Source organism: Eumetopias jubatus, unplaced genomic scaffold (genome assembly GCF_037043125.1).
Source record: "Eumetopias jubatus isolate StellerSeaLion01/CBP00866 unplaced genomic scaffold, mEumJub1_p1.0 scaffold_5, whole genome shotgun sequence".
NCBI lineage: Eukaryota > Metazoa > Chordata > Mammalia > Carnivora > Otariidae > Eumetopias > Eumetopias jubatus.
Window position 1 is genome coordinate 103,240,084 of NW_028274811.1, and position 21,450 is coordinate 103,261,533.

Genomic DNA, 21,450 nt, shown 5'->3' on the forward strand with positions numbered 1-21,450 from the left:
AGCAACGGAATACACATTCTTCTCTAGTGCCCATGGAACATTCTCCAGAATTGATCACATCCTAGGTCACAAATCAGGTCTCAATCGGTACCAAAAGATTGGGATCATTCCCTGCATATTTTCAGACCACAATGCTTTGAAACTAGAACTCAACCACAAGAGGAAAGTCGGAAAGAACTCAAATACATGGAGGCTAAAGAGCATCCTACTAAAGAATGAATGGGTCAACCAGGAAATTAAAGAAGAATTAAAAAAATTCATGGAAACCAATGAAAATGAAAACACAACTGTTCAAAATCTTTGGGATACAGCAAAGGCAGTCCTGAGAGGAAAGTATATAGCAATACAAGCCTTTCTTAAGAAACAAGAAAGGTCTAAAATACACAACCTAACCCTACACCTAAAGGAGCTGGAGAAAGAACAGCAAAGAAAACCTAAACCCAGCAGGAGAAGAGAAATCATAAAGATCAGAGCAGAAATCAATGAACTAGAAACCAAAAGAACAGTAGAACAGATCAACGAAACTAGGAGCTGGTTCTTTGAAAGAATTAACAAGATTGATAAACCCCTGGCCAGACTGATCAAAAAGAAAAGAGAAATGACCCAAATCAACAAAATCATGAATGAAAGAGGAGAGATCACAAGCAACACCAAAGAAATACAAACAATTATAAGAACATATTATGAGCAACTCTATGCCAGCAAATTAGATAACCTGGAAGAAATGGGTGCATTCCTAGAGATGTATCAACTACCAAAATTGAACCAGGAAGAAATAGAAAACCTGAACAGACCTATAACCACTAAGGAAATTGAAACAGTCATCAAAAATCTCCCAAGAAACAAAAGCCCAGGGCCAGATGGCTTCCCAGGGGAATTCTATCAGACATTTCAAGAAGAATTAATACCTATTCTCCTGAAACTGTTCCAAAAAACAGAAATGGAAGGGAAACTTCCAAACTCATTTTATGAGGCCAGCATTACCTTGATCCCAAAACCAGACAAAGACCCCATCAAAAAAGAGAATTACAGACCAATATCCTTGATGAACATGGATGCAAAAATTCTCACCAAAATACTAGCCAATAGGATCCAACAGTACATTAAAAGGATTATTCACCACGACCAAGTGGGATTTATCCCTGGGCTGCAAGGCTGGTTCAACATCCGCAAATCAATCAACGTGATACAATACATTAACAAAAGAAAGAACAAGAATCATATGATCCTCTCAATAGATGCAGAAAAAGCATTTGACAAAGTACAACATCCTTTCTTGATCAAAACTCTTCAGAGTATAGGGATAGAGGGTACATACCTCAATATCATAAAAGCCATCTATGAAAAACCTACAGCGAATATCATTCTCAATGGGGAAAGGCTGAGAGCTTTTCCCCTAAGGTCAGGAACGCGGCAGGGATGTCCACTCTCACCACTGCTATTCAACATAGTATTAGAAGTCCTAGCCACAGCAATCAGACGACAAAAAGAAATCAAAGGCATCCAAATCGGCAAAGAGGAAGTCAAACTCTCACTCTTTGCAGATGATATGATACTGTATGTGGAAAACCCAAAAGACTCCACCCCAAAACTGCTAGAACTCATACAGGAATTCAGTAAAGTAGCAGGATATAAAATCAATGCACAGAAATCAGTGGCATTCCTATACACCAACAACAAGACAGAAGAGAGACAAATCAAGGAGTCTATCCCATTTACAATTGCACCCAAAACCATTAGATACCTAGGAATAAATCTAACCAAAGAGGCAAAGGATCTGTACTCAGAAAACTATAAAATACTCAGGAAAGAAATTGAAGAAGACACAAAGAAATGGAAAAACGTTCCATGCTCATGGATTGGGAGAATCAACATTGTGAAGATGTCAATGCTACCTAGAGCAATCTACACATTCAATGCAATCCCCATCAAAATATCATCCACTTTTTTCAAAGAAATGGAACAAATAATCCTAAAATTTGTATGGAACCAGAAGAGACCCAGAATAGCCAGAGGAATACTGAAAAAGAAAAGCAAAGCTGGCGGCATCACAATTCCGGACTTCCAGCTCTATTACAAAGCTGTCATCATCAAGACAGTATTGTACTGGCACAAAAACAGACACATAGATCAATGGAACAGAATTGAGAGCCCAGAAATGGACCCTCAACTCTATGGTCAACTTATTTTTGACAAAGCAGGAAAGAATGTCCAATGGCAAAAAGACAGTCTCTTCAACAAATGGTGTTGGGAAAATTGGACAGCCACATGCAGAAGAATGAAACTGGACCATTTCCTTACACCACACACAAAAATAGACTCCAAATGGTTGAAAGACCTAAACGTGAGACAGGAGTCCATCCAAATCCTAAAGGAGAACACAGGTAGCAACCTTTTCGACCTTAGCCGCAGCAACTTCTTCCTAGAAACATCGCCAAAGGCACGGGAAGCCAGGGCAAAAATGAACTATTGGGATTTCATCAAGATAAAAAGCTTCTGCACAGCAAAAGAAACAGTCCACAAAACCAAAAGACAACCGACAGAATGGGAGAAAATATTTGCAAATGACATATCAGATAAAGGGCTAGTATCCAAAATCTATAAAGAAGTTATCAAACTCAACACCCAAAGAACAAATAATCCAATCAAGAAATGGGCAGAAGACATGAACAGACATTTCTCCAAAGAAGACATCCAAATGGCCAACAGGCACATGAAAAAGTGCTCAACATCGCTTGGCATCAGGGAAATCCAAATCAAAACCTCAATGAGATACCACCTCACACCCGTCAGAATGGCTAAAATTAACAAGTCAGGGAACGACAGATGTTGGCGGGGATGTGGAGAAAGGGGAACCCTCCTACACTGTTGGTGGGAATGCAAGCTGGTGCAACCCCTCTGGAAAACAGTATGGAGGTTCCTCAAACAGTTGAAATTAGAGCTACCGTTCGATCCAGCAATTGCACTACTGGGTATTTACCACAAAGATACAAATGTAGGGACCCGAAGGGGTACGTGTACCCCAATGTTTATAGCAGCAATGTCCACCATAGCCAAACTGTGGAAAGAGCCAAGATGCCCATCGACAGATGAATGGCTAAAGAAGAGGTGGTATATATACACAATGGAATATTATGCAGCCATCAAAAGGAATGAGATCTTGCCATTTGCAACGACGTGGATGGAACTGGAGGGTGTTATGCTGAGTGAAATAAGTCAATCAGAGAAAGACATGTATCACATGACCTCACTGATATGAGGAATTCTTAATCTCAGGAAAGAAACTGAGTGTTACTGGAGTGGTTGGGGGTGGGAGGGATGGGGTGGCTGGGTGATAGATATTGGGGAGGGTATGTGCTACGGTGAGCGCTGTGAATTGTGCAAGACTGTTGAATCACAGATCTGTACTTCTGAAACAAATAATGCAACATATTTTAAGAAAAAAGAAAAAGAAGATAACAGGAGAGGAAGAAAAGGGGAGTATGTCAGAGGGGGAGACGAACCATGAGAGATGATGGACTCTGAAAAACAAACTGAGGGTTCTAGAGGGGAGGGGGTAGGGGAATGGGTTAGCCTGGTGATGGGTATTGAGGAGGGCACGTTCTGCATGGAGCACTGGGTGTTATGAACAAACAATGAATCATGGAACACTGCACCAAAAACTAATGATGTAATATAGTGATTAACATAACAATAAAAAAAAAAGTCTTTTTCTATTTTTGTCCCTTCAGGGCCTTATGAGGAAGCTCTGCTAGGTTATGTGAAAGATATAATCATGCAAAGTGTTAATAGATGATAGCTTAAACTTTTCCTCCTTCCCACTTTCTCCATACACCACGGTAACATATTTACAGTTGAACAGTGGCCTTCACAGTCATAACCACCAGGGATAATTGGGAGTATTTCAGGCCAGTGTGGGAAATATATGGTGTCTCAAAGGAGAACCATACCAATCTAGTATAAGGATTAGGCAAGACTCTTCGATGCCTGCGACCAAACTCTGATTCAAAGTAGCTTAGACAGAAAGAGAATTTATTGAAAGGAAATAAGGTGAATTGGGCCTTGGGGTAGCGTCAACCAGAAATTTAGAATCCATCAGTGCAATCCTCATTTCTTGTTCTGGGTTTCTGTCCATGTTTGGCTCTCATCTCTCACAAATAGACCTGCACTCACAGCTTCACCTCCAGAGAAGGGAACCTTTCCTGATGTCTAGATTGAAAGGCATCCCAAAGACAGAGACTGATTGACCAGGCTGGTATTGTGCACCCACCCTTAGACCAATTAACTCTGGCCAGAGGGAAAGGATTCTGAGATTGGCATCCTCTACTTCGACTTTATGGTTGAAATTGGCCTACGGAGCAGGAGAGTTCTGAGCACCTCAGCGATAAATGTCTGTTTTATATATATGTGTATATATATATAATGCATCAGGGCTCTATGTACCTAACTTATCTATCTGCCCTATCTCTGCCTACACAACATCCTCTGCAATGTACCCAGAGTGAATCAGTCCTTCCTCTGTGCTCCCATAAACCATTTTTGTCACTCTCAACCATTGTACCTACCTCACCATAGTTCATTGAGTAAACTCACTTATCCAACCAATATCTGATAAGGTCCAGTTATTGCCAGATACTGTGCTAGGTCATTTTGTTGTTTATCAGGGGTGACACATAACAATCTTATCTTTTGTGAACAACTGAATAAAAAGTTTCTCAAATTGGAATTCATAGTCTCTTCTCTGTGACTTCTTTTGCCAAAAACATGAGGTACAAAACATGGGCTCTCATGTCATTTTCTTTTGTCTCAGTAATCCATAGCCAGAAAAATGTATGCAGAAAAGGTCTGTCTGTGCAACAGTCTGTGAAGGCACCACTGCCCATTTGGTGACAGCTATGTGTATTTCAGGCCTCATGCAGTCGTCGTTCATTCACCAAATATCGACTGGATATGTCCTCTGTGTCAGGTGCTGTAGTGTGCACTGGGGGTTCAGGTTTAAACAGGAGAGCTACAGGCTGTGACTACAGACTCTAACAGGGAATCACAAAGACAATTATTAACAAGAAATCCCACCAATAATAGTAATTGGTTCCTTCTAAGAATGACAGAAGTCATTCTTTTTCCAGTATTTGCTCGGCATGCCAAATCCCTGCCTTAGAGGTTAGAAAATGTCATAGCACAGCTTCAAGATTACATTTAGTCTTAGCCCTGAATAAGAATCTGAATATCTGTCCACTTGAATAAAGTCCACACAAGACTGTAAGGAATCCTTAGATAGTCTCCTACCCACAGCCCTGCAGCCCAATCTGTGTGTTTTAGTGGGAATCTCTTGGGCAGGCAGGGAGACCAGGGTGATTGCATATTCAGACCCATCTCCTCACCCAGAGTCAGAAAGGAACGTAGCTGCCAGTCACTCTGTTGCAGGTTATCTTGAAAAGAACTCCGACTGACTGGGAGCAGGAAGGTTATCGAATGCTGGTAACTGTCATTAGTTTTCAGATGGAATTCTCAGAAATCAGAAGGTTGTTCAGTTCACATGCCAGGAAGGAAACCTTAGTCACCTGGCTCAGCAGCTAGGACGTGAAGAACATTTGATTCTGGCATTATCCAAACTAATAAGCTTAAAAAAAAAAAAAAAAAAGCAAAACTTTAAATAGTATCCTCCTAAGGTTGCATGCAGTGTTATCTCCTGTGTAACCACCCCAGGGGGTGTGGTCTGTGTATCCTGAAACCTTGCTCCGCCTACACGAACACTCCACAAATGAGCTAGCTCTGCTTTGTCATCCTCTCCCTGGTACGGGCTGGTTTTTCTAGTCATCTAGCCTGAGGGTCATGTGGAAACAGAGTGAGAGCTGCACAGAAGCTTGGCAATCCCTGGTTCAACTCTTCTTTTTCACAGGCTCAAAGTAAAAACTCAGTAAATAAGTACATTCTGTGCTTAAGGAAAGAGTTTAGCTGATTTCTCTCTTCAATTAGCAGAATCTTTCTTGAATATTTCCTAATAGCTATGGAGGGGTTTCAAGGTGATCTAAAATGTACTTCTGTCCTCTAAGAACTTAAGACTATGGGTACGTGTTTTTGTTTTTGTTTTTAATTTAAAAACCCTTTGTGACTCTCAAAAATCTTTGATAACCTTACCCCTCCCAAGCCCTCTGAACTGAAAGCAATTGTCCTTTCGGTGTCCATTATTTAAGAAAATAAAACAAAAAGGTACTATGAATTTAGATTTGTAATTTACTGATCTCAAGAATTCCTAAAGAAATTAGAAAATTGAGGTGCCTGGGTGGCTCAGTGAGTTAAGCCTCTGCTTTTGGCTCAGGTTATGATCCCAGGGTTCTGGGATCAAGCCCTGCATCAGGCTTCTTGCTCAGTGGGAGTCTGCTTCTCCCTCTCCTTCTGCCCCTCCCCCTTTCATGCTCTCTCTCTCTCTCTTTCTCAAATAAATAAAATCTTTAAAAAAAAAAAAAAAAGAAAGAAGGGCGCCTGGGTGGCTCAGATGGTTGGGCGTCTGCCTTCGGCTCGGGTCATGATCCTGGGGTCCTGGGATTGAGTCCTGCATTGGGCTCCCTGCTCCTTGGGAGCCTGCTTCTCCCTCTGCCTCTCTCTCTCTGTTTCTCATGAATAAATAAATAAAATCTTAAAAAAAATTAAAGAAATTAGAAAACCATGTATGAGACTTATCTTTATGCTGTCTATGGACAGCATCTTGCTGCATATAGGGATTTATAGACAATTTGCAATGTCTAATCTACCAATTGGCTTATAGAAACAACTTGGTATTTAGCAATTATAAGCATAAGCAATTATAAGCATTACAAGTTTCAAGTGAATGGCATGGATATTAAGAATTGTCTGTCCCAAGGAAGGACAAATTGCTACGGTCTCTGGTGGACACATGGGTCCTTAAGAAGTCTAACACTTAAGCTTGGCAATAAAAGTTTAAGAGAGTTATCAATATGGAAAACCTGCAAAGAAAGCATGAAAAAGGCTGAGAGGGTTTTTTTCTGTGGGCAGACAGCATTAAATGCTTATGCCAAGCAAAGAACATGTATAACCTTTAGAATCAGACAAACTTGGGTGCTCATGAGCTGTGTAATCTTGGGCAAGCTACTTAGTACAAACAACGCTCAATTTTCTCTCCAATAAAATGGGGCCAAATTGTCCTCAACACTTCACAAGAGAGCTGGGAAGATTGAATAAAATCAGATCAATAAGGGACAGCATTTTGTGAACTGCAATTTTACCAAATAAATACAAATCATTATTTTTTTAAAGACCAAGATATATCCATAGGACTGAATAGGTTACTGTTTTGATTAGACTTCTTTATTTGCAAGAAGCAGAAATGATTCTGGCTAACTTAAGCAAAATAGTATCCTTGCAAAAATGCAGGGGCAGGTGGGGTGGAGGGGAAGAAGCACACAGCATGGCTCACAAAATCAAAGGAAAGCTGAAAACCCAGGCTCAGAAACAAGAACCAGGAAGCCTCAGTGCGGTGGGCGAGTACTGGGAACAACAATTACTTAATGATCTCCTTTGTTTTTCTTCCTTGAGTCATTCCACTCAAGTCAAAGTCCCACAGTGGGAGAGTCTAGTGGGCAGGGCATCTTGACCTAGAGTCCCATCAAGATTACAAACCACGGAGGAGAGGTAATAGCCGAAAAGGAAGTCAAAGGGTTGTTAATGAAAAGAGATTAGACTGGAAGGTGCGTAGGCAGAAAAGAACTGCCCACTACAAACAATTTCGAAACACCATTCATACATTTATGTAATCACATTTATTAATCAACTTGAACTTCATTTATGAAGAATAGTGGAAAATAGGGCCAAGAAAAGTAAAAGTTGAGGCCAGTGCAGGCGAAAAGGCCCATTCTTGTTACTGGAACATATTTCAGCCTCTTTGCTAAACCTTGGCCTTCCCGGTGGCCCTCAGAGGGTGCAGCTTGTTGATTCTGGGCCATAAATCAGTGAGGATACCTTAATCCCGGGGAGTCATGACACACTAGCACTTGGCCCACTTTCCTTTGCTTTTACAGATACTGCCATTGATGTACCTGGGCTAAACTGGGAATTTTGAGTTGTTTTATCACTGCAATAAATGATTTGTGTCAAAAACCTCTCCCTTCTTTCCAATTCTCTCTTACTTCTCCCATGGCTCATATATTATGGATATTCAATAAATGATTGATGAATGGATTTTACTGAATGAATTAATGAATGAATGAATGGGAGACTAGTCTGGCCCATGTTGGAATGTTAGGATCTAGTTCTTTGACTACTTTTTTTTTTTTTTTTAAGTTGAGCCAAAGAATTTCCTTACAAGAAGCAGTCTTATTCCCATGAATCAAAGTTAAGATTTGTCACTGGGGCTTTTCCTAATTGTTTTGGGCAGTCTTTACAGAGAGCTCTTCCTTCATCTCCTCATCCATCACTTTTCAATATATATGTTCCTCACATCACCCTCTCCAGGACTAACCTTCTCTCAACAAATCTTGGTGGTGTTGCCTGTTGCCACAAAGTATTATGGGAGATGCCCCAGAGAAAGCTGGCAGTTGCATAGAGGAAACACAGATTCATAAGTGTTAATGGAGGCGTAAGCAATGTGGTGTGGAAGCACGTAAAAAGGACAAATTCTCATTGGTTGGGGTGAGACAGTCTCTGGAGATTTGGGTGGGCTTCACAGAGGTGGCAAAAGAAAACCTCTTAAATGCTTAAAAAATTTAAACATATATATACTTATATATTTTTATATGTATATATATATTTATACACACACACATACACACATAGTAAAATCCTCAAAAGAATGTCCCAGTCTAGGTAGTGTCTTAACCTCTACCCTTCAAAGTTACCCTGCTTTAAAATGCAAATACACTTGGAAAACATAACACATTGCATTGCTTATTAGTTGTGGTATTTTCTGAATACTTTCTATTATATTTTAGACAATGAATTCATTTCTTTTCATTATCAATCCCCTTTTATTTTTAACCTTAGCATGATACATATATTGTAAGGAAACTTCCACCATGCTTATATAATAGTCTCTATGGTATATATAGGACAAAGTGATATATGCAGATTTCTCATCATTCAAGTCATTAGGAACCCCCAGTCATGAAATCTAACCTTTTTTTCCAATTGAAGAGAAAAAAAAAAAGAGAGAGAGAGAAAAAAAATCCTATCGTGTCCTCTCCTGATGGACAGATAGGATAGAGTGTGTTCTCAATCTGGGCAACTTTATATCTCCTTAGCCTGGACTTGGTTCTAGAGCAATTCTTAGTTCTACCCCCAGGAAATATTGGGGAATGTCTGTAAACATTTTTGGTCATCACATCTGGCAGAAAGAGAGGGTGCTACTAGTATCAAGTTGGTGAAGGCCAGGAATGCTGCTAAACATCAAAGAATTATCCAGCCCCAAATGTCAGTAGTGCCAAACAATTGGGATACCCTGGTCTAGAAATGCCTTGACTGCCTACCTACCAGATGTGTATGTAGACACCAGAAAAGAGGATGAGAGTGAACCAATGACTATAAGAAACACCTTTGGGCACCTGGGTGGCTCAGTTGGTTAAGCATCTGCCTTCGGCTCAGGTCACGATCCCAGGGTCCTGGGATCGAGTCCCGCATCGGGCTCCCTGCTCCTTGGGAGCCTGCTTCTCCCTCTCCCTCTTTCTCTCTCTCTCTGTCTCTCATGAATAAATAAATAAAATCTTCAAAAAAAAAAAAAAGAAACACCTTTCATAAAACATAAAATCTTTTAGAAACAATCAAATAAAAACATTTAATGGAGGCAAATCAAAGTTCAGCATGACAATATGATGTAGTTTAGATTTTTTATGCTTCCTTGTTTGACCCACCTTAAGAAGGGTGATGGTGATCGTGATAATGATAATAATGATGATTTCTAGGCATTGGAGCTTGCTTATTTTTTTACTAAGATATAATTGACTTATTATATTAGTTTTAGGTATATAACATAATGTTTTGATATTTGTATATATTGTGAAATCACAATAAGTCTAGTTAACATCCATCACCTCACAGTTAGTATTTTTTTCTTGTGATGAGAACTTTTAAGTTCTCTCTTAACAACTTTCAAACATATAATGCAATGTTATTAACTGTAGTCATCTCGCTGTACATTGCACTGCATGACTTACTTAATTTTTAACCGGAAGTTTGTACCTTTTGACTCTCTTTACCCATTCCACCCACCCCCACCTCTGGCAACCACCAATCCATTTTCTGTATTTATGAGCTCAGTTTTTTGGGTTTGTTTTTTAATTCCATATATATAAGTTTATTATATCAGGTACTTAGATTATAGAAAGTGGAAAAAGAACACAGGAAAGGAAATAGAGCCAAGGGGAGATCTTTTTTTTAATTATTTTAATTCAATTAACATACAATGTATTATTGGTTTCAGAGGTACAGGTCTGTGATTCATCAGTCTTATATAATACCCGGTGCTCATTACATTACATGCCCTCCTTAATGTCCATCCTTCAGTTACCTCATCCCTCCACCCCCCTCCCAAGGGGAGAGCTTAAACACTAATCTTTCCTTTGTGCATCAAAATAACACCATTGTTTGAGAGAGCAAAGTGTATGGCATCAGAAGTCCCACAGTTAAAGCCTGCCTTCTCACTTTGCTAGCTGTAGGTCTTTGGGATCTCCTTAACCTTAGTTCCTTCACTTGTAAAATAGAGATAATAATAGTCTCTTGCCTAGGGAGCCTGGGTGGTTCAGTCAGTTAAGCCTCTGCCTTCAGCTCAGGTCATGATCCCAGGGTCCTGGGATCGAGCCCCACATTGGGCTCCCTGCTCGGTGGGAAGCCTGCTTCTCCCTCTCCCTCTACCACTCCCCCTGCTTGCGCTCTCTTGCCCTCTGTCAAATAAATACAATCTTTAAAAAATAATTATAATAATAGTCCCTGCCTGACAGAGTTATTATATGACTTAAAGGAAATAGCATGTATGAAATATTTAGCTGGTTCTTAGCACATAACAAGCATTCAGTAAGTGCTGAAGCAATAATAATAAAAAACAGGAGGACAGAGAGGATTAAATGTATTGATGACGGTAACAATGACCATAGCAACAACGATGATGATAATTGGCTTTGGATTCCAAGGATGTGAACCGCAGTCATGGGGGTTACTTACCAACCCTGAGACAATTGCTTTACTTCAGTCTCTATTTGCCCATCTGTCAAAATCTCCTACAGTTACTGTGACAACTTAATGACAGGTGCCTGGCACATAGTAAGTGTTCAAGGGAGGTGGATCTGGCCTAAAGAGCTGCAGAGACACACACACTCCTCTCTGGGAAGGGGCTATCTTTTCATGGACCCTGAGGGCTCCCCAGGCCTTTTTGCTTATTAGCAGGGCTTTCTTAGGTAAAGGGCTGAGTCAGAAAGAAATGGTTGGGTGGGCTTTGTCCACAAGCTATGAAAATCTGTGCTGTAATGAATCAGAAGGGTCTCAGAAACTCCTGAATGAGGCTAAAATAAGGACCTTGTAGGAGTTTGGCAGTTCCCCCCATGCCCTCTGTCCTTGGGCTCTCCTAGCAGCTCCCTGGAGTGGCTACAGCAAGTCCTTCAAAGCAAGCGATCCCGAGAGCTTATCTTTGAAGATAGCAAGACCCACATGCCCCTCTTTACAGCCCATTTTGGGGAGGGAAGTAAGGAGCCCAGGGGACAGGTAGCTAGAAAGGGTGAGGTCACCTTCTCAGGAAAAGAGGGAGATGGACAGAGGACCCAAGGCCAGTGCCCAGAAGAAAATGAGGACAGGGGACACTTGAGGAAGGTCACTGGGAAGCCCCAGCGCAGGGACAAGAGAGGCCAACCTCACATAGCCGGCATCTGCCAGGTGTGATTCAACAGACACCCGGCACTCACTGCAGCAGGATCATTAGCTCTGAGACCCGCTGCCACTCATATCTGAAATGAGTTTGGATTTAGAAAGCCTGCAATGAGCCGAGTGATATGGATCGGAGCGAAGCACATGGCTTAATCAGGGGCATGAAAGCAGCTGACAAATTACGGTGTGATTTGTCATCATCTCAGGACTCGGCAAGTGTTTGTCCCTGAAAGAATCAATACCTGGAGAGAAAAGGGCCATATTTTTAGAAACTCCTGGATGGGTAATTTATTTCAAGTGAGTGGAGAGTTTATTTATGTTGGTGCCCCCACAGATCCAATGGACGGTATATTTATACGAAGCCAGAATGCTATCGTTTCTTCTAATCAATTTGCCCCTTTGAACAGCTGTACCTTGAAACTTTCAGCGATAAATTCAGTCCGCATTCAAAAGCTCTACCCAGGAAACCATTTCTCACCCCACCTTTAGTTAGCATTCCTTCCTTCTACTGCATGGCATGTTACCTCTGCTAAAACTTTCCACACGGATTCTGTCCGCTGGGGCACAAATGAGATAGACAGGGAAAGTGGAGTTAGCCCCATTCTACAGATGAGAGACTGAGGCTCAAAAGGTAAAAGGAACATTAACCCATGTGGGGAGACCTCCCCCACCTCCGTTTGTGCCCCTCCCCCATTGGACTGTAAGATTTTATATACCTAGATACCTAACGAAAGACAAATCATGGAAAAAAAGGCAAGCATGTGTCTGAAGTACTTTGCTACAGGAACGTTCGCTGGGGGGCAGCGTGCTGTGCAAGTAAAGGACAGGGGACCCTCTCGTCACACTTGGATTGAAATCCCAGTCGTGCAGCGGCCACGGGAAGCCTGCCTACCCTTCTGAGCCATGGTTTTTCCATCCCTAAAGAGGGGATAATTAGTATTTCTACTTCATAGAATAATTGTAAACTTAAAAATAAATAATATATATGAAGTTCTCATCTCGGCATCTGGCAGAAACGAATACAATATATGCTGTTTATTGTGTTTTATTAGCTACAATTTCCACAGCATATTCATAATAGAAAAACAAATTGAGATGATATAAATGTGCCATAGTGAAATGGTGAAAAATGAATATGGTGGCATTCATATTAACAGGTTTCTATGCCGGTGTTAATAAAGATGTATAAAAAACTTAACATGTAAAAATTTCCAGTTTATATGAACACCATCTCATTTTTTGAAATGCATAAATGTATGTGTACCCATACATACATGTAGGTGTTTGTATATTTTTTAATTATACATATATTTTTAAACCCTACAAGTATTATATACACAAGAATATTCTGGTTATCTCTAGGTTGTGTGATTTGTAACCTCTTTTTGATTATGTCTGTGCTGCCCAATGTGGTAGCCACTTGCCACATGAAGCTATTTCACTTTAATTAAAATTAAATAAAACTTAAAAGTCAGTTTCTCGGCCATATTTCCACATTTCGATAGCCACAGGTGATGAGGAGCTTCCATATTGGACATGCAGACTTAGAACACTTCCATCATTGCTGTAGGTTCTGTTGGATGGCGCTGGTCTGGAAACTCAAACCCAGACCCACCAGAGAACTGTTGGCCAGGCAGGGGGCTCCCTCTGCCGTGCCTCCAACTTTCCAGCATTTTCAGTGCATCTGCTTCCTCCTTCTTAATGAGGATTTCACTCTTCTTCTAACATTTTACAACTATCACGATGTGACAAAGCAGGGATTGCCTTAGTTGTGATGGTTCTAACAGTGATTAGCTCTCCTGGTGATCCTATTAAAACTAGATCCCTCTAACTTAATGACTTCCTGGTGTTTCTCTCCCTCACAGGTTGTACAGTTCGAACCCGAACATTTCTGCAACACCATCGTGTGTGAGAAACCCAACAACCACCTCAACAAATTTAAGGGTTATATGTAAGTATCTAATGCCCCTGTGCTGCTGGTAACTATTTTCCCTTGCAGCTAGAACACATCTTTTCTTGAAACGGCCAAAGAGATAAGTGTCCTTTCCTTGAGGATGTAAAGAAATGCTAAAGAAATCTAACGACATTGGGAAATTTTTCTTATTCTCTTTTTTTTTTTTTTTTTGGCGCCAGAGCGGCAGTTAATTATCTTGCAGTCTTAAATTTACTAATTCTTTTTAAACCTCTAGTGAAATAACATCAAAGTCATGACCACACTCTGATTCAGGAAAGGCAAGATTTCTCTGATGTCAGTGTTCTAAAAGAGCTTGTATTACATTGCAGGTAAAAACGGGGACTTTTGAGTTTGACAGACTTAGGTTTGAAATCGGGTTTTATCACTTACAAGCTGTGTGACTTTGAGTAAACTCATTAACCTCTCTGGGCCTTGGTTGTCATATCTGTAAAACAAAGCTTATAAGGTCTACATCATAGGACTTGTGTTTTCTACGAATTTGGTAGTTTATCACATAGCACAGCAACTGGCACAGAGTAAACGGTCCATGGTGGATGTGCTCTTATCATTAGTGTTATTCTTATGCCTCAACTTTAGTTTGGCCTGAGAATTTGACTGTAATTCTGCTCCCACATCAGACTACTGGTCTTAATGCAAAGACAGACCAAAAAAGAGTGACAGTAACGATGAGAATACATGCCCTCATACAGTGCTTTCACAGTTTCTAGAGTACTTACATGGAACATCATCTCTCACTCTGTACAACCAGCCAGGGAAGTGACTATTAGGATCCCCATTTTCCAGATAGGGATGATCTAAGACTTTCAGATATACCCAAAGGCACACAATAGGTACCAGCCAATACCAGGACTTGAATCCAGGTCTTCCCACTGGAGCCCCAGTATGTTTTGCATTGTTGTGCAGAACAGAGCTCAGCTTGGTAAGGTGACCTGTCGACCAATCGGGTCTGGAATGAGGCTTAAGTAGACTTCTTGGAAGGCAGATGTCTGTGCTTTCTCGCCACTCACATTTTTCTCACACCTCTATTGTCGTGAGGAACACTATGAGAGGGGAAAGGATGAGAACAATACAAGATAACTAGTGGCTTTTAAATACAAATTATTTTAAAACGCACAGACGGCACAGATGGAGACAGGCAGGGAAGGGCTCGCACTCCCAGCAAAGAGGACTCGTTGCAGGCATCCATTTAGGTAGAATCTGCCACCTGGCCCAGCAAAGCGGCCATCCCTTGTGCCTGACGTTTGGTTCATCCCAAGTCAGCTGTCAGACATTTGCTTGTTAGAGTCAGAAGAATAGCAAGTGGGAAGGACTCTGATTCAGTGCAAGTTAGTGAGGCATTACTCTGGGAACCCTCGTGTTGTGAAAACCACATGACACAGCTGCTGTCTGTGGTCTGGGTCGCCGAGTCCTAGGGCGTCCCACGTATTAGGTGTGCGGCCTTAGAAAACTCTCCTCCCTGGGTTAGTGACACTAACCTCACCCTCTCTGGGCTTCATCTTTTTCACGAAAGGATAATCACCCTTCTGACTTCCCAGAAGTATGAAGAATCAAATAAAATGTTATAAGCAAACTTAGTTTATAACCACAGTAAGGAATAATTGGTATGAAAAGGCATATTGAGCGGCAGTACAGCACTCTGGAGTCAGACTTTGTGGACTCGAATCCCCATTCTGCCATTTACTAACTCTATGAACTGGCCTCAGTTTCCCAGTCTATAAAGTGGGTATGGTAACATAACCTATCTTCCAAGGTTGTCATGATGATTAACTGAGTCAGTAAATGAAAAACAATTATAACCAGACCTAGAAAAATGAAGTATTGAAGAACTAAAAAGAGAAAAGCCCTAAGGGTTCAGATGTTATTCTTTTTGTTCTCCCTAATGCTTTGGGGAAGTTATATTTGAATTTAAATGTCTCAAATATCCCAAAGGAAGGGCACCAGGATGGAATAAGGCTCAGACCCCAGGTAGTAACTGGTGTTGGTTGGCCTCAGAAGTTTCTGGTGTGAGGTGGAAAACTGCAATGCCCTGAGGCTAGAACAAGGAAAAAACTCTCGTCTTTCAGGAGCTGCCTCCCACTTGTGGCACAGAGGGCTACCATCCCCCTCCCGTGAGGTCTGTTTATTTCACGAGAGACGGAGCAAGAGGAGGGTGGTACAGGAGAGAGGGAAGTGAGAGATGTAATTCCCAACAAGAGGAGCCTTGCCGTCTCACAGTGTGAGGGGGGCACTGTCTGGTGGCTTCGGCAGACTTGCACAGTCAGACTCCGCAGTCTGGTCCCAGCAGACCCCAGCAATCCGAGCAACCAGGTGAGAGTGCATGGGAACGCTGCCTGAGGGAACACAGTAGGGCCAGAAGCCAGTTCCCCCACACTAAACCATTCTGAGTGAGAAAACCGAAGCCAATGCTTTTTCAGCAGAGCTCTGACTTTGAGGTGCATAAATGATGATTTCCGTAGGGATGGATAATTCCCTTTTAATGGTCCAGCCCCCACACACAAGCCTCCCAGGAGCAATGAAGGTTGTACTTGAAACTGGAGACCAGATGCCAAGTTAATAAGACCCATTGCTCTTCTGAAAAAGAGGGAGGAGAGGGATCCTGTTCACTCATCACTTCTAATTCTGTGACACTACCCAGTGATAGCATGAAATGACCACCAAACCACTCCTGGTATTTCTTCATCCCCAGGGAGCATCCAGACCAGACAAGAACTGGCTTTGGCAGTGAGAGTCTTCTGCTTCGAGGCTGCACCATCAGAAACACTGAGGTGGCTGTTGGCATCGTCATCTATGCAGGTCACTAACTTATGATGTGCCTTCCCCTTATCCTCCCTCCCCCGCCCCTCCAAATCCACCTTCAGTCAGTGGGAATCCACAACAGTTCTGAGGGGTACAAGAAACTTCCTGTTTCTCAGCTAAGCAAAGTGAGAATCACAGCAGCTTACTTGGTTCACAGGAGATGTACTTAGATTCCAAGCCAACATCAGTCATCTGAACAAAAGAAGGATTCGTGCTCATTCACCTCTGATGGTTTTGTGACACTAATCAAAGGCAGGATGAAGAGTGCTTTCTTGAGCCTGAGGAATGATCTCACCAATTTAACAACTCCGCCTTTTTGTGAAAATTGTGCCTCCATTTCCTCATCTATGCAAATGGGAACAACATTTGGCTCAGCCTCATAGCGTACTCATGAGGATCAAATGACCCAACACGTGAAACAAATTATGTCTAACACAGTGAGCACTCAGTGGGTTTTAGTTGTTGCTTCTGCAGTTATGTGTGTATTATTTATTCATTTTGCTCTAACTCCTTTCTACTTTGATTTTGCTTTCTGATGAAAAAAAAAAAAGATAGCAGCACTTCTCACAATGAAGCTGAAGTCTTAGAGGACCGTCTTGGGACTACTCTCTATCCAGTACTTAGTGCCCAGCACTCGGTTGGTGCTCAATAAATTTCAGCTGTTACATCAACAACTGCAGACTTCTTCCTCTGTAGAGAAAACACAGTCTCCTTGGAGTGTCTACCTTCAGTGGAAGACCCTAGATTATGTTTTCCTGCGTCTCCTACTTACTAGGACATCTTGAAATATTTTGCTTGTTTGTTATTTTTCTTTGATTTGATTTGTTTGGGAATTCATAGAACCCCACTTTTGATGGACATGGCAGAGCACTGAAACATCAGTCTACCGGAAGATTCACTTTCTGGAACTGTCAAAGAAAAACAGATTTAAAAAAAAAAAAAATGTCCCAGTCTAGCTAGCTTTCCCTAACTTGGTGGCGGGGGATTGTGTTCGTCACTTTGGGTGACTCTTTCCAAGAGTCTTTGGCAACGGAGTTCAATGCCATCTGATAGACCTACTAAAGATAAACTCCGAAGCAATCCCCACCTCACCAAAAAATCCCACATGGGCTTGGAGTTTGCTTCTCTGCCTGATCAGTGATCTCTGAGTGAGTGATGAGCATGGTAAGTGAGGGCGCAGATTTGGGAGAGAGTGAATCATGACTCTGAGGAGTCAGGCTGCCTGGGGGTGAAATCTGGCTGGCTACGTGTTCCTGAGTATGTTGGTTAAGCTTTCAACACAAGGGGACTAATAGTTCTCACCTTGTAGTGTTATAAGGGTCAAATGAGATTGTCTGTGAAAGGGGCTTAACACAGTGCCTGGCACATATTAGGCTCTCAAGTGTGTACAAAAATGCTACTGATTGTTTTAGTATAGTTATCTAGAGCAAGGGGCAGATTGTTCTAGATTGTTCGTTGTGGTTGGGGGCTGCCTGTAGAATGTTTAGCAGCATCCCTGACCTCAAGATGCTGAGTCCATTAAGATGTGACAACTCAAAATCTCTCAAGACATTGCCAGATGTCCCCCGGGGAGTAAAATCACCCCTGGTTGGGAGCAACTGACCTAGAGTCATATTCTCTCCTCTGATAATATGGATAAACAAAATAGGAGCACCTCTGAGTCAAAGGGCCTAAAAGACCAAAGTGAGCGTCGCAGAAGGAAGAACTCCAACATAAAGGTGTGTGCTCCTCACAGCAAACATCTACTGAGCCCCTACCGTGTATAAGGAAGTAATTTAAGTACTGTGTGTATATTAATTCACTCTCCTGCCCCAAACACACATACACAACTATTATCTCTCATTCTCCAGATAAGGAATTGAGGTACAAAGGGATTAATTCACCCAAGGTCATTTGTCTCCTGAGATTAATTCCTTGTAACCCAATGTCAAGTCTCTACAGAGATAAGCTCTGACTCTAGAGACCACATTCCAACCATTATACCATCCTGCCTTCCCTGTGAGCCCACCGTTTACCAGAAGAGCAGAGGGATCGCAGAAGGTGAAGAACAGGTGGGAAAAAAAGGAGGTCTGAGGACCCCTGATATGAGGTGAGCCTGAAGCAGGTGGGAAGACCACAGTGCTGATGAACGCAGTCAGTCTGTGCTCATTGCTGTGGAAACCCCCCTCACAACTACAGCAACTTGAGTCTGATTAATAAGCCCAGAGTTTGCTCACTCCTGCTGTTTTGTTGCCACTTTAAATCCACAAGGCAACCAGCTAAAGAGAATTAAAGACATTCACTGCTGGTGCTGATATATTGGTTTTCTTTACTTTTGCACAGCAAATATGTGGTTTTTTTTTAATTTGCTGAGGAATACAGCATGGTGTTTAAGTTTAGCAGCCACAAAGGACAGGCTCTGTCTAAAGACAAAATCTCAGCTTGGCTCTCAGCTCTTAGCTGTGTGGCCTGGGTACCATGAATTGGCAGAAGGAGAAAGAGTAGGAATCAGAATCCTGGGTTCTCAGTATGGCTCTGATGTTATGGCTCTTTCCTCTGGGCAGGCCCCTTCTACTCTTTGGTCCCTGGTCTCCAACTGGAACAAGGGTGACTGGATGAGATTGGTAGTTTTCAAATTTTGTTGTCCTCTCTTTGAACAAAATTTTAGGCAGAACTCCAAGATAAGTGTAAAGTGGCTCAAGGCTAAGACTCGGATGGAGGCCTTTGGCCCCTACTACTCTTTTACAAGAAACAGCAACACCTTAGGCAAAGAAACAAGAATGAAAACTACTGGCCTTAGGCACTGTCCTGACACAGGGCCTTGGCGCATACTGTTCCCCAAGCCCAAAACCATGTTCTCCAAACTCTTTTCTCTATCTTTTGATGTCCCTTATATGTCACCTCCTCTGAGAAGCCTTCCCTGACCATGTTCTCTACCACCATCTCTTATTTATCAGCCTATTGTTTATTTCATGGGACTTATTACTAACTGTAATTATTTATTTCCTTTCTCAAATATTTTCACCAAAATGTGAGTCATCTGTCTCATCCTTGTATCCTACCATTAGCCCATAACAGTGCCTTTGTGCAAATTAGAAAAAAAAAAAAGCCCTTCCTCCAGACAGCTTACTATCATTTGCAGAAATTTATCATGATAAACCTATCAATCTACAACAACCACAAAATGAAGGGTGTGTCTTGAGTTGTGCAGTGTACAACCTGTGCTTCGTAGCTCTATCAGTGTGCACACAGTGTCTGGTGTGGAGGTGATGCTCAGTGAACACATGGTGACAAACTGTGTGAGGCCTCTACGGCTGTTCTCAGCAGTCTCCCTGAGGCGTGAAAGATTTAGGTTAGAGGAAGAAGCTTCTCTTCCATTGCAAGCTCCTGTGAGAAGAGCTAAGGATATGATCCAGGCCAGAGGAAAACAGATGCTAAAGACTTATTACCTCATTTTCTCTCAAAGGCCACGAGACAAAAGCCATGCTGAACAACAGCGGCCCACGGTACAAACGCAGCCAGATCGAGCGGCGCATGAACACAGACATCTTCTTCTGCATTGGGCTCCTCTTCCTCATGTGCCTCATTGGAGCTGTAGGTATGGAATGTTCTGGAAAGAACAAGACCACGGTAAACTTCTGTTTCTTTAGGCAAGTTGTTTCAGCTCTCTGAGACTCAATTTCCTCATCTATAAAATAGAGTTAATAAAAAATAAATCCCACTCTGTATTTTAATAGGATATCAATCAAATAAAAATGCTTGTGGGGGTACCTGGCTGGCTCAGTTGTAGAGCGTGCAACTCTTGAGCTCAGGATCCTGAGTTCTAGCCCCACGTTGGGAGTAGAGATTACTTTTTAAAAAATGCTTATGAAAACCTACTGAAAGTATTATGTACTCTAAATATTAGGAATATCATCTATCATTTATTTCGCCAAGAAATACTTACTGAACCCAGGCACTCTCTTAGCATAAGAAAATAAAAAGATGAATTAGTCTGAGGACTGTTCCTTAAAAAGCTCATTGTTTAGCAAGAAGAAGTCCAACACATGAACAGAATTGGTATAATCAGTCCTACACAGTAAGGGCTGCATGCAAGTACTGCCTTAGTTTTCTATTGTTGGTATAAAAAGACAACACAAATTTAGCAGCTTAAGACAATACTCATTTATTCTGTTACAGCTCTGGAGGTCAGATGTCCAAAATTAGTTCCACTGGATTAGTTCAAGGGTCAGCAGGGCTCAGTCCTTCTGGAGGCTTTGAGGGGAGACTGTCCCTTGTCTTTTTGAGCTTCTAGTGACTCCTTCCTCTTTCTTCAAAGTGCATTACTCCAATCTCTGCTCACACTTCCTTCTCCTTTTTCTCTAGTAGTATCTCCCTATGCCTCATTTTTATAAGGACATTTATAACTACATCATTGGGCCCACCTGGATAATCAAGGATACTCTAACCCCATCTCAAGACCCTTAACTTAAATCACATTCTCAAAGCCCCTTTTGCCATGTAAGATAGCATATTGATAGGTCCAAGGAATTAGGGTGTGGACATTGGAGGAGGCCATTATTCACCCTAATATTAGTAATATGAGAGCATCAGGGGAGGAAGTCTTCCTTGAAGGGGTAGTTGGAGCTGATCCCTGAATGCAGTTGTCATTCACCACAGGATGAGCAGGCAGCTGTGAAAAGAGAGAGATCATTCTTAGCCCTGGGAATAGCACAAGCAAAGCACAGTGGTAGGAAGAATAATTTTATGCAGAGGAGCATTTGGCTCTTTGGTGTGGCAAGAGCAAAGCCTAGCATGGAGACCTGATTAGAACCAGGCTGTGGCCGTGTTCTATAACT

General features: G+C 41.8%; 1 protein-coding gene across 3 annotated transcripts in view; it reads left to right on the forward strand.

Annotated features, from left to right (window-relative positions):
- Nucleotides 1-21,450, forward strand: part of ATP10B (ATPase phospholipid transporting 10B (putative)) — a 125,784-nt gene that overhangs the window by 33,328 nt on the left and 71,006 nt on the right. For all 3 annotated transcript variants that reach the window (XM_028106505.2, XM_088023477.1, XM_088023478.1), the window contains 3 exons: nt 13,728-13,813; nt 16,524-16,630; nt 20,079-20,210. In XM_028106505.2, the coding sequence (XP_027962306.1) occupies nt 13,728-13,813; nt 16,524-16,630; nt 20,079-20,210 (325 nt within the window). The remainder of the gene's footprint in view (nt 1-13,727; nt 13,814-16,523; nt 16,631-20,078; nt 20,211-21,450) is intronic.